This window comes from Ricinus communis, chromosome 6, assembly GCF_019578655.1.
Source record: "Ricinus communis isolate WT05 ecotype wild-type chromosome 6, ASM1957865v1, whole genome shotgun sequence".
Taxonomy (NCBI): Eukaryota; Viridiplantae; Streptophyta; class Magnoliopsida; order Malpighiales; family Euphorbiaceae; genus Ricinus; species Ricinus communis.
Window position 1 is genome coordinate 26,335,177 of NC_063261.1, and position 14,571 is coordinate 26,349,747.

Sequence of the window (14,571 nt, forward strand, 5' to 3'; positions counted from 1 at the left end):
TTTTAATTTATTAATATTCAAAATATATTTTAAAATATTATTTTCTATATTAGAATTACTATCTAATTATAAAACTAATTTATTAGTTAATGTAATATTAAAATATAATTAATATTTTATTTTTTAGAATAGATTTAATATCGTTATTTGATTAGAAAACTATTTATTAGTTAATATAATATTAGAATATAATTAATGTGCTACTATTTCTTAAAATAGAATCAATATTATTATTTGATAGGAAATTATTTATTAGTTAATATAATATTAAAATATAATAATATAGTCTTTTAAGTTTTATTAGGAAGATTATTTAGATAGTTTTTTCCGGTAAGCGTAATTTTTGATTTAAGTATTTATAAAATAATTAGTAAGCGTGATTATTATTTATTTAAATATTTATTAAATAAGTAATAAATAAAATATAACGAGTATGATATGAATTTGGTGTTTTAATTGAAGATATATTGTAATATAATAATTTATGTTTAAAAAGAACTATTCTCTTGATAAAAAAATAGTGTTTATATTGTGAGATAAAAAAATATAAAAATAGTATGAATTTAATACAATAATGAAATGCAATTTGTTACTTATCTATGGAGTTACATATAATATTATGCAGAATAATGTTTAAAGTAAACGTAAAAAAATGCAGAAAATGATATGAGTAAAATGATTAAATTTATTTCTAAATAATTAAATAATAGATAAATGGGTAAAATTTAAAAAACTATTCTATAATTTGATGCTTTTTCACTTGAGGAACGAATATATTTTTTGTATTAAAAGAGTACCATGTGTTTAATTTTTTAGCATTTTTGGTTGCATCATTTTTAGGTACACATTTATGTTTTCATTATTGGTTTACATAATTTTTTTATGTATTTATTATAAACTATTACTAAATTATGATTTTATAAGTAATGTGACATCTAATAATACATCAAAGAATTTATAAATGTATTAAAATTTTATTTAAAAAATAATATTTTAAGTTTAATTAAAAATTTAATATATATTTTAACAATTTATTATGATTATAAAATATTTAATTGAATGTTAAATTAATTAAATAAATTTTTATATTTTTATTAATATTTACAATTTAAAAAATAAAAAAAAATATTAAATGAATCTAAAAAATACTAAAAACATAAAACACATATTACGAAGAATACATCTATCCTCAAATGTAAAAGCGTCAAATTGTAGGATATTTTTTGAACTTTATCCTAGAAAAATAATAGTCTGTGAAAATTAATAAAAGTCTATCAATGTCTATAAAAATATTTTTAAGTAAAGTCTGTAAAAATTATTTATAAAATCATGAACTTTATAAAAATTTAAAAACTCTTTAAAAATAATTCATTTAAAAAGTCTTTAAAAGTCGTAATTAAATATATCATTTCACTTCCTATGCTATTATAAATAATTCAACTTTTTATTATAATTTATATTAAAAGTTATCCATGTTTAACAATATTCTCTATTTCATTTTTTATTTCAATATTTAATAAATTAAACTATTTAAAAAATAATAATAATGTGGAGAGAGAAGAAGAAAAGAAAAACAAAGAAAAGAAATTGGTTAGGAAGCTTTTGGATATTGGGATGCTTTAGAACACAATGTGCCATATGAAGTCTGAGAGGAATGAATGGCTAAATTGACCTAAATGCCCTGATTTGACTTTTATATATATATAATCCCTATCCTTCCTAATTTAATTTTTCTTCTCCTAAGTTTGGATTCCACAAAGGAGTCATTATTGCCTAACCATATTTGGATTATATTCAATTCTAATAGTGAATAAGGAGCCCACTCACAGTACCATTTTGGCATCATCTATTGTTTTAACTTGCAACTAAAGTTGGGATTTACATTAGTATGGAGTGAGCTACTGAGGTTTGGATTTTAGGAGACAAATTTTGGGGGCTTAATGGCTATAAATTTTAAATCTTTGCTTGTTTTGCTGATTATGTCCAAATCTTTTTTAATTTTGGAAATTTAATGAAATATTTTTTAGTAATTATAGTCAATTTTCAAAGTTTGTCAAAATTGAATAAGGTAGCAACACAGTGGCACACATGAATTTAATTTTTAATTTTTAATTTTAAAAAAGAATAAAGATAAAAATAATTGTTATATATCAAATAGGGTATGGCATGAGAGAATATTTTAAAACTACCAAGATGATATGGATGGTTTTGGCTATTTGTTTTTGTCCTATTGTTGCTGTGGATTGCAAAGAATATATTGAAGCAATTGGAGTTAAAAGTTCAATGTTTTTAAATTAAAAAAGAATATCAATTTATGCCCTTATCAAATATATCATCTTAAGACATACACTCTGATCCAATTCATATAAAAATGATAATTGATGTCAGCATAATATATACTTAATGTATATATTAAAGTAGCAATGCTTTATATTTTTAAGTAAAAACTAATAAGTTTCTTGTTATAAATTTCTAGCTAGAGCTATACAAACACCAATGTTCTTAATGACTTAAGTTTCAAAATTTTCTTAATTGTTTTACCATTATTATAAAGCTGTAACATGCCATCTTTATCAAATTGAATTTACATTTAGTTTTATTTTAATCACAAAATTTTATTTATTTTATTTTAAATCATTTAATTTTGATTTTATTATATATAGTTACGTTATTATTAAGAAATTAATATATTATATTTTTTTTAATTAATCCATTTCTATTGGCTATAAATGATTAAAAAGAAACATAATTAGAGTTGAAAGATTAAAACAAAATAAATTAAAATTTTATAACTAAAACAAAATTGAATACAACATTCAGCGGTCATTTATGTCATTATTCCATAAGTTTTGGAAAGAAAAAGAATTACTATGTGAAAAGCAATTTCTACCCTTTAGATTAGGAAGTCATCTTGGTATCAGTGATTTTAAGATTTGAAAAAGAAAATCTAAAGAAATGTCAACTTTTACTGGTGTGGACATGGGAGTATGATATAGGGAGAAGGAGAGCTTATTATGTATGTGGAGTCCAAATTGCAAATAAGTACTAAATATGAATTAGATGCCTAACACTAATTTGTGGACTGGAAAATGATTGAATCACTCACATTTCTGGAGCAACTAATTAAAATAAATAATTTATAAGTCACTTATGAGTCATGGAATTCTAATTACTTCAAAAGATTTAGTGTAGAATTAAGAAATTCTGTACTGAAATGGGCAACCCACAATACTAAAACTAAAAAGAGTCGAACAAATTAGCCCAATTTGACCCAGATCAGACTCCATGCAAAAGGAGGGAGGACAAAAATTTTACTAAAATCATTCATTTCAATTTCATGTATCTCAAGTTTTTCTTTTAAAAAACCACTAGGAACCGAAATCTGGTAGGTATATCCGACTGACCCTTAATATGATGAATTTATGTAATATTAGATGAATTTAAAATTTTATTTTATTTTTTTATTTATATTAATTGTTGTTAATATATTTTAAAATTTGATTATTATAAATGGATTCAGTAATAAATATCTATTTAATTATTCGAATATTTATATAAATGAGTAGGATATCATTTATCTGTTTAATTATCTATAAATATATTTAATAGTTATTTAATTTAAACATATTTTAATTGGGTTTCAGTAACAAAGGCAATTTCTTAAATGAATTTAGAAAAAATTCAGATAGATATATTTTAATCAAATTCGGATTTGGACATCCTTAAATAGGCAAATACTCTATCTGTTGTTATTTCTAAAATTCACAATAGACAATTTTACGAGTCAATCGTTATACTCATTTGTCACTTAGAAGTTTCAGGTTTGAATTAATTATTTTATGGTATATTAATAGGAAGGTGAACTATCATTTTATATTTATTATAATTAATTAGAAAGAATCAACGCCTTGATTCATAGCCCAAAATTCTTTAAAGAAAGCCATTGAACATGTTTTCACATCCAGACTAAATACATGTTGTATTAGAGATCAACCATCAAAATTGGAAACATAAAATTCATTTAGAGAAGCTTTTACAAAACGAAGATTTTATTACGAATTAACACTTTAGAAATTTTAAAATGCGTTTATCAAATAATCATCCTATCTAAAAGTTTAAATAACAAATAATGTTTTGAAAATAATATATCTTAAAACATTTATACTTGCGGATGTTCATTAAATGTAAAATATGAAAAGTGCATGTTTATTATATATTTTATTGAAATATTTAATTAATAATATATAAATTATTAATGATCATACAAACTATAATATTATGTTAAAGAACCATATTACATTCCAACTTTAAAGTAATAGTAATCTTGAACCAGCTTTAGCCTTTATGCAATTTGAACATCAGAACACATTGTCAAAAAAGGCAAAAGTAAAATAATAAGTAACTTGTAGGAGAAAGATATTATGATATGAACTTTGGAAATTAAAAGTGAAATCCATCTTTGTACAAAGCAAAAGGAAAGGTAAAAGCAAAGTAAACCAAGAACAAGAAGACTGTCAAAAAAAAAAAAAAAGAGAGAAAGGAAGAACACAAAAGAAGGTGACTTTGAAACTTCCAAAATGCCCACTAAAACACTGAAGAAACAACTGAACTGTCCCATCTTTAGACATCCAAAAAACATAAGCATGAGTACAAGGCTGCCTTTGTTATGCTCTAGTAAAGCTGTTCTCTCTTGTCATGTAACCATCTCCACCTGTTTTCAAAAGCATATTAAAAGCATTAGCCCTAGCAATAACTGAGGCTCATCATTCTAGGCCCACTTTTCAGTTTTTCTTCTTTTTTCCCAGATATACCAGAAGGCCCTACCATGATTTTATACCATTTTTAACAACAATAGAGTACAATTTTCTGTTTTCAATTAACATATTTGTAAAAGAAAAAACAAATTCAATTGCTTGCAAAATATAGGGATAATTACATCAACATCCCTCAAGTTTATCCTGAAGAATACTTTAGTCCTATTCTTTTCAAAAATGATATCTGCAGTCCTTGATATTTAAAGGTGAATGAAATTTTGGCAAATTTTAAGGAGACAACTCTTAACCCAAATAAAAGCATGTAAAAAAATGTGGGAATTTGATTAACTGACCAATAATAATCCCATCTGGGTCTGACTTTGGTCATCCTGTTTTCACCATAAGGGTAATCAGTTTCAGCCCTTCTTGTATTTCTGAAAGCACAGCATCCTATTGAGTAAATTCCAATTAGAAGCACTAGCATTACTATGTTAAGGACAGAAAGCTTGTGCCAATCCCTTCTCACATCTTCAAGAACTCCAGCTTTGCAAGAATCACACTCATAGCACAGTAAAGTTGGGGAATTATTCCATCTATAGCAATCTGGGTCTTGGGGCACCAGTGTTGCCATGTTGTAATTACATGATGTTGGTGGCTTGCAACATCCAGACTGCACCAAAAATCATTACAAACTTCATTACAACCAATAACAAGAACTTGCAAAGTATTGTAATAACAAGAACTTGCAAAGTAAAAAGGACAAGGATAAATTTTACCTTTTAGCTTATTATTTATTTAGACTTTGTTCATTTCATGAAAAATAATTTATTTCTAGAAAAGAAAAATAATTTATTTTTCTATATTTGGTTGTAATGCGGAAAATTATCAGGAAGAGTTAGGAATAAAGGTAAAGATGGAAAAAGAGAGTAGTGTGTTATCAAGAGCGAAGGAAAATGTTTATTTCATTTTTAAAAAGAAAGTCATTTTAAAATATAAGATATTTCATTTGACTTATTGTTTTAAGCATCCCAAATAGAGAAGAACTTGAAAAATGTTTTCCATGAAACAACAAGAGCCTTAATTATCACATAATTTCAATACAATTGTTATCTTTATAATATACGCCTAAAGACATTCAAACTTTGACATAATAGAAGATTACAAGTTTGAATCCCAATTGAAACTTATTTAATTAAAGATATAATACTAAACATGGATTTTTTTAACAAAAAACTTATAAATCAAATCTTATTTATGATACTGACCCTTATAAAATATAGAAGAAGAGCTACTTTCAGGTTATGTAATTATCCAATTAATGAAGAATTAGACATCATATATAAAGAAGAATAAAAGATAAATCTCAAGGAGGAAAAGAAAAATTACCTGGATATGAGACATGTCTTTTTCCATATAATCAAGAGGAGTCCAAGAAGCAAGTTTGGCACAAGTCCTTGAACCCAATATGCAGCTTCTGATGGTTCTCCAATAGTCAGGATCCTTAACCCTATCTCTCAACCAAGGAGAATAATCTTCAAGTCTGTACTCTTTGTAAACCCTACCAGGAACATCAACACCACCACCTTGGCTTGTAACGACAAACCCAAAAATAGTTAGACCCATTAAGGTTGCAATAAGGAACAACATCACTACTAAGTAAACCCAAAGTGCCCATGCTACATGGAAGCAAGCTCCAATGAAACCAGCTAATGAAATTATGAGCACCACAAAACCCACTACTAGAAGTGGAGTTTGAAGGAAACTTTCACAAGTAGTGCTACTCTTTGCCATCCATAATCCTCCACCAATTATTGGTATTGATGCTAAGAGAGTGAAAAGATTCAAGAAACCTATGACTGTGTTGCTAAACCTGTACATGTTTCTTTGGTCTAAATTTTAAGCTCTAGCTTTATATATCTCTCCCTCTCTTTCCCTATGGCTATCTCCCTTTTCTCTTTATCTTCTTGCTTCTTTTCTTGTGAGTTTCTTGTTTCAGCTTTCTTTTTCTCTCCTTCCCTCTTTTAATGGGTGGCAATGCTTTTCTTTATTATTTTATGTTCCTGAAAGATTCAAGAATTCAAAATGTTTATCACCTTTTCTCTATTTGCTTTTTCTTGTATTCTTTATTTGGTGTATGTAGAATTAGTGACTGAGTTACACTCTTAGTGATTAAGGAACTTTGTTAAACCTATAATTTGACAAGATTGCCCTGTAAACAATATGTCTCAAGGAATTTGCATGGCTTGACTTGAGTTTGAAATTGCAACAATATTCACTTGATAGCTAATGAAATTAGGAAAGGAATAATTTTTCTTATTCATTAATTCGTGGCTTAATATTTTTTTAAAAAATTTACCACAGACAAAGAGAACGTAACATAAATTTAAAGTAACAATAGTTAATTATATTTTCTTTTAATTCATGAGAATCTCAATAAATAGTGAGTTATATAAGAGAATTAGTCGTTGGCTCACAATAAACATCACTAATAAATTTCCTTAAAACTTCTACAAATTTTACTGAACCATTTCAATTGATTTAAGAAAGTGATCCAACAGCTTTTTGAATTTTTTGGTCCCTACATTTTTATTTTTAATTTTCTTTTCGTTTATATGAGGATATAAAAGAGTTATAGATCCATATCAACAATGTGCAATAACTAAAAAAACAGAAAATTTATTAAGCATCATGTTTATAGTAATTTGTCTAATATTAAAAATGGTGATGACCGTAAGTTTCATCCATTTGAAAGCCAGCTTAGGTGGAGAAATCAATTGGCATCCCAGTTTCTGTTCGAACAATTCCTTGATTTTTTGCATCAGAAAACCAATTGAACTAATTTGAATTGGGTTACATTTATATATATAATATGAAGTCGAGTGTTGTTTGCAACTGTCAAAAAACAGAACATTCTTTGAGAAAGCAGCTTGGTGAAGGCATCAAATTCAAAATGCAATATCCAAGGCAAGTAAGGAATAGTTAGGCATATAGGTAATTTCCATGTTTGCCTTTTTGGGCATGGACCCTTTTCTTCAACTTTCTTTTGAAGCAATATTAGAATCAGAATTAGGTTATTATCTTTGGTTGAGATCATAGAATATATTTACACTTTTTTTTCCTTCTTCTTCTTCTTCTTCTTCTCTTATCTCCTCACATTCTTTAATTAATTCTGTCTTTGGTTCTCTTTATGGCTCCACTACACACCTTTCTTTCTTAGTGCCAAAAGAAAAATAAAACAATAATAACAATCATTTCATCAACAGTCTTATCCCTTTCATATAATTCATAGAAATTTAATTAGAGAAAGAAAGAATACTAATTGCTTTACTATTGTTGTAGTTTTGTTTTCTTTTCCTTTTTCTCTTAATTAAATTTAGAAAGATGTAAATTTGGAGGCTCACTTCTAAGGTGTATCACTTTATTACTTTATTATTAGGTTAAGTCATCAGCTATTTTTGATAGTTTTCAAATTGTTAATTGAATAAAAGAGAAGACCAAAATTAACTTTTTTATGTCCTTTTTATTCTTGCCACGTCTGAAAGAAATTAGTGGGAACATAAAGAAGCTCTAAAGAACACAAATTTCTGTTATTCTTCTTTTTCTTTTTATTAGTCAAATTGGTGTTCTTCTTTTTATCAACCCACTTTAGATTATCTTCATTATTGAGGCAAATATCTATTAAATTAACTTCTTCAAGTTAACATTTCTCTATGACAAAAAATGTAATTGGGCTTTTGAATTTTTTAATTCTTTCTGTAATTAATTTCTTTATATTTAAAATGATAGAATTGTGCTGCCTTTAGTATCACGAGCCTTCTATCTTAATAATTTAATTAAAAAAATTATTTTGACTTATGATCATTAAATATATATTTAAAAATTGATTGTTCATTATTTTGAAAATAATAGAAATAGAAATCCAATAGCTTATTGAGATTTTTATCTGTCATTCTTTTCTTGGAAAAAAATATTAAAAATAGAGAAAAAGAAGATGTGAGAAAAATTTTATTATTTTATTGTTGACTTCATATTTTATTGCTTGAAATATGATTTCTGGGACTTGAGAAGTAGTTCCCAAACATACACAAATGTCATTTTAGTTAAGATCACAGATATGTTGTGCTATAAATTGGAGGGCTTAAATATGCCACTTTTTAAACTTGAGGGGCCTAAAGCCAAGAAAATATAAAATTGAGGAGCCCAAATATATATATATATAAATATAAATATATATGGCCTTTCTCTATGTATATTTATATAGCATTATCATAAAGATAGCAATCATTAAGTAAAGCACAAAATATTTATGAAGCTAAGTGCAAAAAGGCTGGCTTGCAAAATTGTTCAAAAACTTTTTGGATTTCAGTTCCTTGCCTCCACCTGCTTTAGGGATTCTGAATTCATTTTCTTGAACTTTTACTAGCATCATTAATTTCTAGATGCAAGATAATTAGATCATGAACTTTCTAGTGTCTGATGTAAATTCTGAGAGAAAATTGAGGAGTACAAGAAATCATAATACATACATTGAATTTTATTTACCTGAATAATTAGTAATGAGGCATGCAATATATAAAAAAAAAAAAAAAAATGATCTGGATTGGAAAAGAAAAGAAAAAATAAACAAAAAAAAAAGTCTATTATAGCATACAAGAATAATTAGATAAGCAATTAATTTTCTAAGGCCAAAATGCAGCAGGCATGGGCTGATTTTGCAAGAATTGCTTAAATAGTGATAATGCAAGTTGAGGCTGTGTGAGAGGAACTTCATGCCCTGCTCCCCTTACTGTCACATATGTCAATCCCTTGTAAACTTGGCTCCAACCTCCAACCTAATGTCAAACATATTCAAAGAAAAACATTTTTGAATGTTATAAACCTGAAGTTCTTCTTAATTACCATGTTGTTTATTTTTCTCTTTCTTTATATATAATAATCTAAATATATCCATAAGTTCAAAAAAAGAACAAGAAAAGTAACTAACCTGTTGATGATCATCGTACCAAGCATACCAGTTTGTGTTGATGCTGAGGTTCAGAGCATTAATGGAGTAACGCGTTGCAGTCAGGGGCAAAACCGCATCCGTGTCGCCACTGTAAATTATTTTGTTAATTGTTAGACTGTGAAATGATTCTGTGAAGTGTTTTTAGTCCAGCTGACAATTTTGTTGCACATGAAGATTGTTCTATGTATAATTTAATGGGCAATTTCCAATATAAAGCTTGAAATTTTCTCATTTAAGAATGCATGCAATCAAAGTTTATGGTTTTAATTATTTCCCTTCCCTCTCTTGATTTCAATAAAAAAAAAAATGTATATATAAATTCAGTTTTACCTGAAGACCCAAATTCTGATTCCAGCTGCTATAAGTTCTTTGAATATTGGCAACATTGATTTAGGAGAATCACTCCAATTGCCTCTAATTGCAGAACTGCATAAGAAAATAAATAAAATAAAATAAAATTATTAGATAATTTATTTATTTTTTTCCAATAGAAAGAGAAGTCCTACTAATCCCAACAAAATGTATATACCACAGGATGTTGCTTTTACCTAGCACGTCATAATTTTATTGGTAAAAGAAATTTGCAGTAATGATTCATGATTTGGTAATAAGAGATTATGAATGAATAAATCCACAAATCATATGGGGAAAAAATTGTCAAAACTCTATTGTGATAAATAGCTATTAAAAAAAGAACAAAAGAAAAAGCTAAAAGCTAAAGCTAGTCCATAGAAATGAAAAATTCCAATGGACATGGGGATACCTGCAAGTGACCCAAGGATGAGGAATGAGGGTAATGTTGGCATGAAGAGCCTTTTGCACCTCTGGCAGATTCATATATCTTTTTGTGTTCATCACCACACATTCATCATTTCCTCTGAATTTCCATGGCTATATATATAATATATAATTTATTTCACAACAATTTGACTAGAGTTAAATGAATGTGTTTATATATGAAAGAAAACAGCTAAGAATTTGAGTGATCCAAGAAGTTACCAGTGAAGAGTTTAGGTGGTGGATCTGAGTGGCACTGTCATAGCAAGGAGGGCTGTAAATGCTATAAGGGTTGATATCTCCAAACTCAGAATAGGCTTGATCTAAAGCATCGTAGCACTCATTTTTGGGGAACAAAAAGGTCTCATTGGTGCATGATTTCTTCAGATCTTCATATGTTGAATCTGATATCAATCCATGGTTCCACCAGTACTCATGCGTCCCTATGTTGTCATAGTAATCATCGATCAGTGGATTGCCCAACTGCAACACAATAACAACTTTCATAAATTTCATGTATAAAAAGGAAAATTAACGATGAGCCAGCGATTCGTGACAATCTTATCAGTTATATGAAAAATTGGCAAGTGTTAACTGGGTCTTAAGTTTAAACTCAATCTTCTCATTTCAATATCACGACACAAAATATAATAATGAATGCGTAACATTATTCTATCGACTAAATTTTACTTCTGAAATTTCAAGTCATACGCTCTACTCGACTTGACTCGATTCCTTTCTCCAAAATTTATCTCATTTGAAACTAGAATATGAATAAGCTCCAAGTCTGAATTTGAGGTTGAATTCACAATTTGTTCTAAAAGGTTTTATGTTATTGACTTAGATTACGTCTAAGTGAAAGCCAAATATACTAATAAGAGTACTCAAATCTAAAGTAAGATGTTAATGTGAGAAAGGTTGATAAATTTACCAGGAAACCTTGAAAATTAATGACAGGATTCTTGATTCCCTTATTTCGGCGGACGATAATCTGTGATAACTCAGGAATATAATGGCCTGATGAACAGAGATCAGCAGAATATCAATTAACTGTTAGAATAATCAGCAAGAAATGCAATTTAAGTAAAATAAACCTGCATAGCTTTCTCCAGCAATGTAGAAGGGCCTGTGGTTGTATTGAGGGAATCTCTTGAACCAGTTAATGAGAAATTTATATGCATCCTGAGCTGCAGATTTTGTAAGAAATTCTATAAGTTAAAGTTTAGTTGTAAAAAAACTGTTGGTAAATTACTATAAGGAGTAAAATTTCTATTTTACATGTCCTCTTGTCACCAACTGCATATATATCTGATGAAGTGTTTGAATAAGAAAATCCAACGCCTGCTGGGGAATCAAGAAACAGCAAATTGGCCACTGCGGCAAAACCCAAGTTAAGTTAGAACTCTTACATTTTTATTTTCTCTATTATAGTAATATAAAATTAGTTTAACCTTAATACAAAAATATTAATTAATATTTAAAATCAATTAAACAATAAAGATTGACATGATAATATTGATTTATTTACCTTTATTCCAAGTATAAGGATTCAAATAGAGAGTTTTGCCATCAGATCGGACCCGAAATGGGCCGACCTCCTCAGAAGCACCATAGGCTACAGATGAGCAACCGGGACCACCGTTGAGCCATAAAACAAGCGGCTTTGATTTGGGTCGGGCCATCTTGGGAGCCTCAATCAACCAATAAAATAAGGCTCGGCCTGCTAATGGGTCCACAGTGACATAGCCAGAGTATTGAGAGAAGTATACATTTGGTGGTTGCCCTGGTAGCTTGATGATCCTATCCCTTTCTTGCTCCTCTTTATTGGAGATCAACCTTGCAGAAATAGTAGAAAGCAAAAGAGTAGCAAAACTCAAGGCAAGGAGGAAAGAGCAAGAAGAGAACTTGATGAGCATTCCCATAATGAGCAATTAAGTTAGTTATGTGGGGTTTTTTGAACTCTTAGTACTAATTGACTTTTGTAATAGTTAGTCATCACTTTTAGTTGTGATAGGAGTAGAGCTAAAGGAATGTGGTGCTTTTTCCAAAGATCTTATACATTGTCCAAAGTTTAGTTATAATTGTTATGCCTTGACTTCTTTTCATGCAAACTCTTACTTACTTTTGTTGAATTACATGCATCTTTGTATAAATTAATCTCCACGAACTGCATACTCATCTAATGCCCTCACCAACCCAAGAAATTATGAGTTTTCTTCTTCAAGTAAAACATATAGCATAAGGAAAAAAAAAAAAAGCAACCTGTTAAGCTAACTAATACCTAATAAGTTTGAAAATAAAATAGTTTGATATTCTAAATTTTCATTCACAGAATTTTACATGGGCTAGTCACTAATATTTAAATTTGAATTGTGAGCTTAATTTTAAATTAGAACGGATATTAAAATTTTATTCCTTTTTGAAGTTCATTCGGTTTTACTAAGATTATAAAAATTTCTATAAAATTTTATTAATATTTTTATATTTCAGTTTAGACCGGACAAAAAAAATAGATATAAACGATACAACTTTTTGTTAATATAAAGTTTAATATAACTATAAAAAATTTAAACTTATTCAAATTTAACTTCAATAAATTCAATCACACGAAATTTATCCATAATTTAGGAAAAACATGAACATTTTAGTACTTTTGTTTCTCTTTCAAATTTTTAAAACTGCAAGAAATTGTATATTTTATTTTATAAGAATGAAATGTTATTTTCTAAAAGGAAATTGGTGAGATTTAGATCTTAGTGCTCAGCATAAAATATAAAATTAAAAAGGAAAAGAGAAAATAAAACTAACAATAATAAGTGATAAGGTAAAATAATTGTTTTGGAGAGACATGAAATCATTGGCCTTAAATGAGGATGAAAAGAATATTGTAAATGAACGTGGGGAAGGTTGAAGTGAGCTGGATCAAGCTTTGCCGCCCATTTGTTTGACCACAGTTGTTGACTTTCTTTTTTATGGATTTGATGGTGCCGTGTATTCTTCTATAAGTAACATCCACGTGGGGCAAATGGTTAATTCTACACCGTTGGATTAATGAGAGAATGGCTGCTCAGTTTTCAAAAAGTATCTCTTGGATCGGAAGATAAAGCAGCAGTGTCCGTACATCCGCCCCAAATTTTGGTACTTGTGTTGCAATTCTTCAATTTAGGCTGTGTTTGGGGAACAAAATGAAGAGGAAAATAAGAGGGGAAAGAGCACTTGATTGGATAATGAAAACAAATTAGAGTGGAAGAAAAATAAAGTAACTTTTATAGATTTACCGGAACGAGTTATATTTTATGATTTTTTTTTTTTAAATTTATGATATTTTTAAAAAAAATTATTTATACGGTATGTTTTGAAATTTGTTATAATAATATTAAAGTGTTTGAATTATATTAAATATTTATTATTATTGTCTATAGATATTTTTTTTTAATGTAAATAGAACTCTATTTCTATCATACTTTATGTCACGACCCCACCCGTGGGCCCGTGACCGACACTAAGGAATAGGTAGGCGTAAGGCCACCGAAACCTGTAGTAAGCCTGACACTCACTGACTTAAACAAATCTCATCTCAAATTTATATTATTAAAACCACAAATTATCTTAATAGCTACATTCTACATAAATACTTCGGTCTGCCAGAAAAAAACTAGGCGAGACCTAAAACTCAGAAAATTTACAACTGATACATCTACTATTACTACTGCGGAGAATCTAAGATTTACCAATTTACATACCAAATCAAATACATCACCCGATGATGAAGGAGTCGGGTTACTGAATAAGAGTCGCGAGAGGACTAACAGTCACGAATCTGAAAAACAGTAAAAATGAGACTGTCAGTCTTGAGAGTGAGTTAAAATCAAATAATCTGGGGACTATTGCATTCTTCTCAGAAAACATAGATTATTCAAATCAGTATATCAAACCATGCACATAAATACCAATCATACTATAATCATACCCTATTACTTTCTTCACAGAAAATATTAATCATTCGAATCAATATATCAACCATGCACGTAAATA

At 28.1% G+C, this 14,571-nt stretch overlaps 2 protein-coding genes across 2 annotated transcripts; both read right to left on the reverse strand.

Moving 5' to 3' along the window:
* Positions 1-4,392: 4,392 nt before the first annotated feature.
* On the reverse strand, positions 4,393-6,878 carry LOC8280814 (tetraspanin-6). The gene is made up of 3 exons (XM_002534503.4): positions 6,141-6,878; positions 5,108-5,424; positions 4,393-4,711 (listed from the first exon to the last, which is right to left on the reverse strand). Exons 1-3 carry the CDS (start codon positions 6,630-6,632, stop codon positions 4,672-4,674), a joined length of 849 nt encoding a protein of 282 aa, XP_002534549.2. The 5' UTR covers positions 6,633-6,878; the 3' UTR covers positions 4,393-4,671.
* A 2,386-nt stretch (positions 6,879-9,264) lies between these two features.
* Positions 9,265-12,883, reverse strand: LOC8280813 (serine carboxypeptidase-like 28). Its single transcript, XM_048375438.1, has 9 exons — positions 12,065-12,883; positions 11,815-11,910; positions 11,631-11,723; positions 11,468-11,553; positions 10,759-11,019; positions 10,523-10,650; positions 10,090-10,185; positions 9,739-9,847; positions 9,265-9,586 (listed from the first exon to the last, which is right to left on the reverse strand). Exons 1-9 carry the CDS (start codon positions 12,456-12,458, stop codon positions 9,434-9,436), a joined length of 1,416 nt encoding a protein of 471 aa, XP_048231395.1. The 5' UTR covers positions 12,459-12,883; the 3' UTR covers positions 9,265-9,433.
* Between the last annotated feature and the right edge of the window lie 1,688 nt (positions 12,884-14,571).

Bases quoted from the DNA above. Each gene is read 5' to 3' on its own strand.
- LOC8280814 (XM_002534503.4), bottom strand. From the start codon at position 6,632: ATGTACAGGTTTAGCAACACAGTCATAGGTTTCTTGAATCTTTTCACT. The intron at 5,425-6,140 runs GTAATTTTTCTT...TTTTTGGTGCAG, and splicing joins AAGACATGTCTCATATCCAG to TCTGGATGTTGCAAGCCACC. The intron at 4,712-5,107 runs GTCAGTTAATCA...TTTTGAAAACAG, and splicing joins CCCAGATGGGATTATTATTG to GTGGAGATGGTTACATGACA.
- LOC8280813 (XM_048375438.1), bottom strand. From the start codon at position 12,458: ATGGGAATGCTCATCAAGTTCTCTTCTTGCTCTTTCCTCCTTGCCTTG. The intron at 11,724-11,814 runs GTAAAATAGAAA...CAAAATCTGCAG, and splicing joins AGTTGGTGACAAGAGGACAT to CTCAGGATGCATATAAATTT. The intron at 9,848-10,089 runs GTAAAACTGAAT...AATAATTTACAG, and splicing joins ATCAGAATTTGGGTCTTCAG to TGGCGACACGGATGCGGTTT.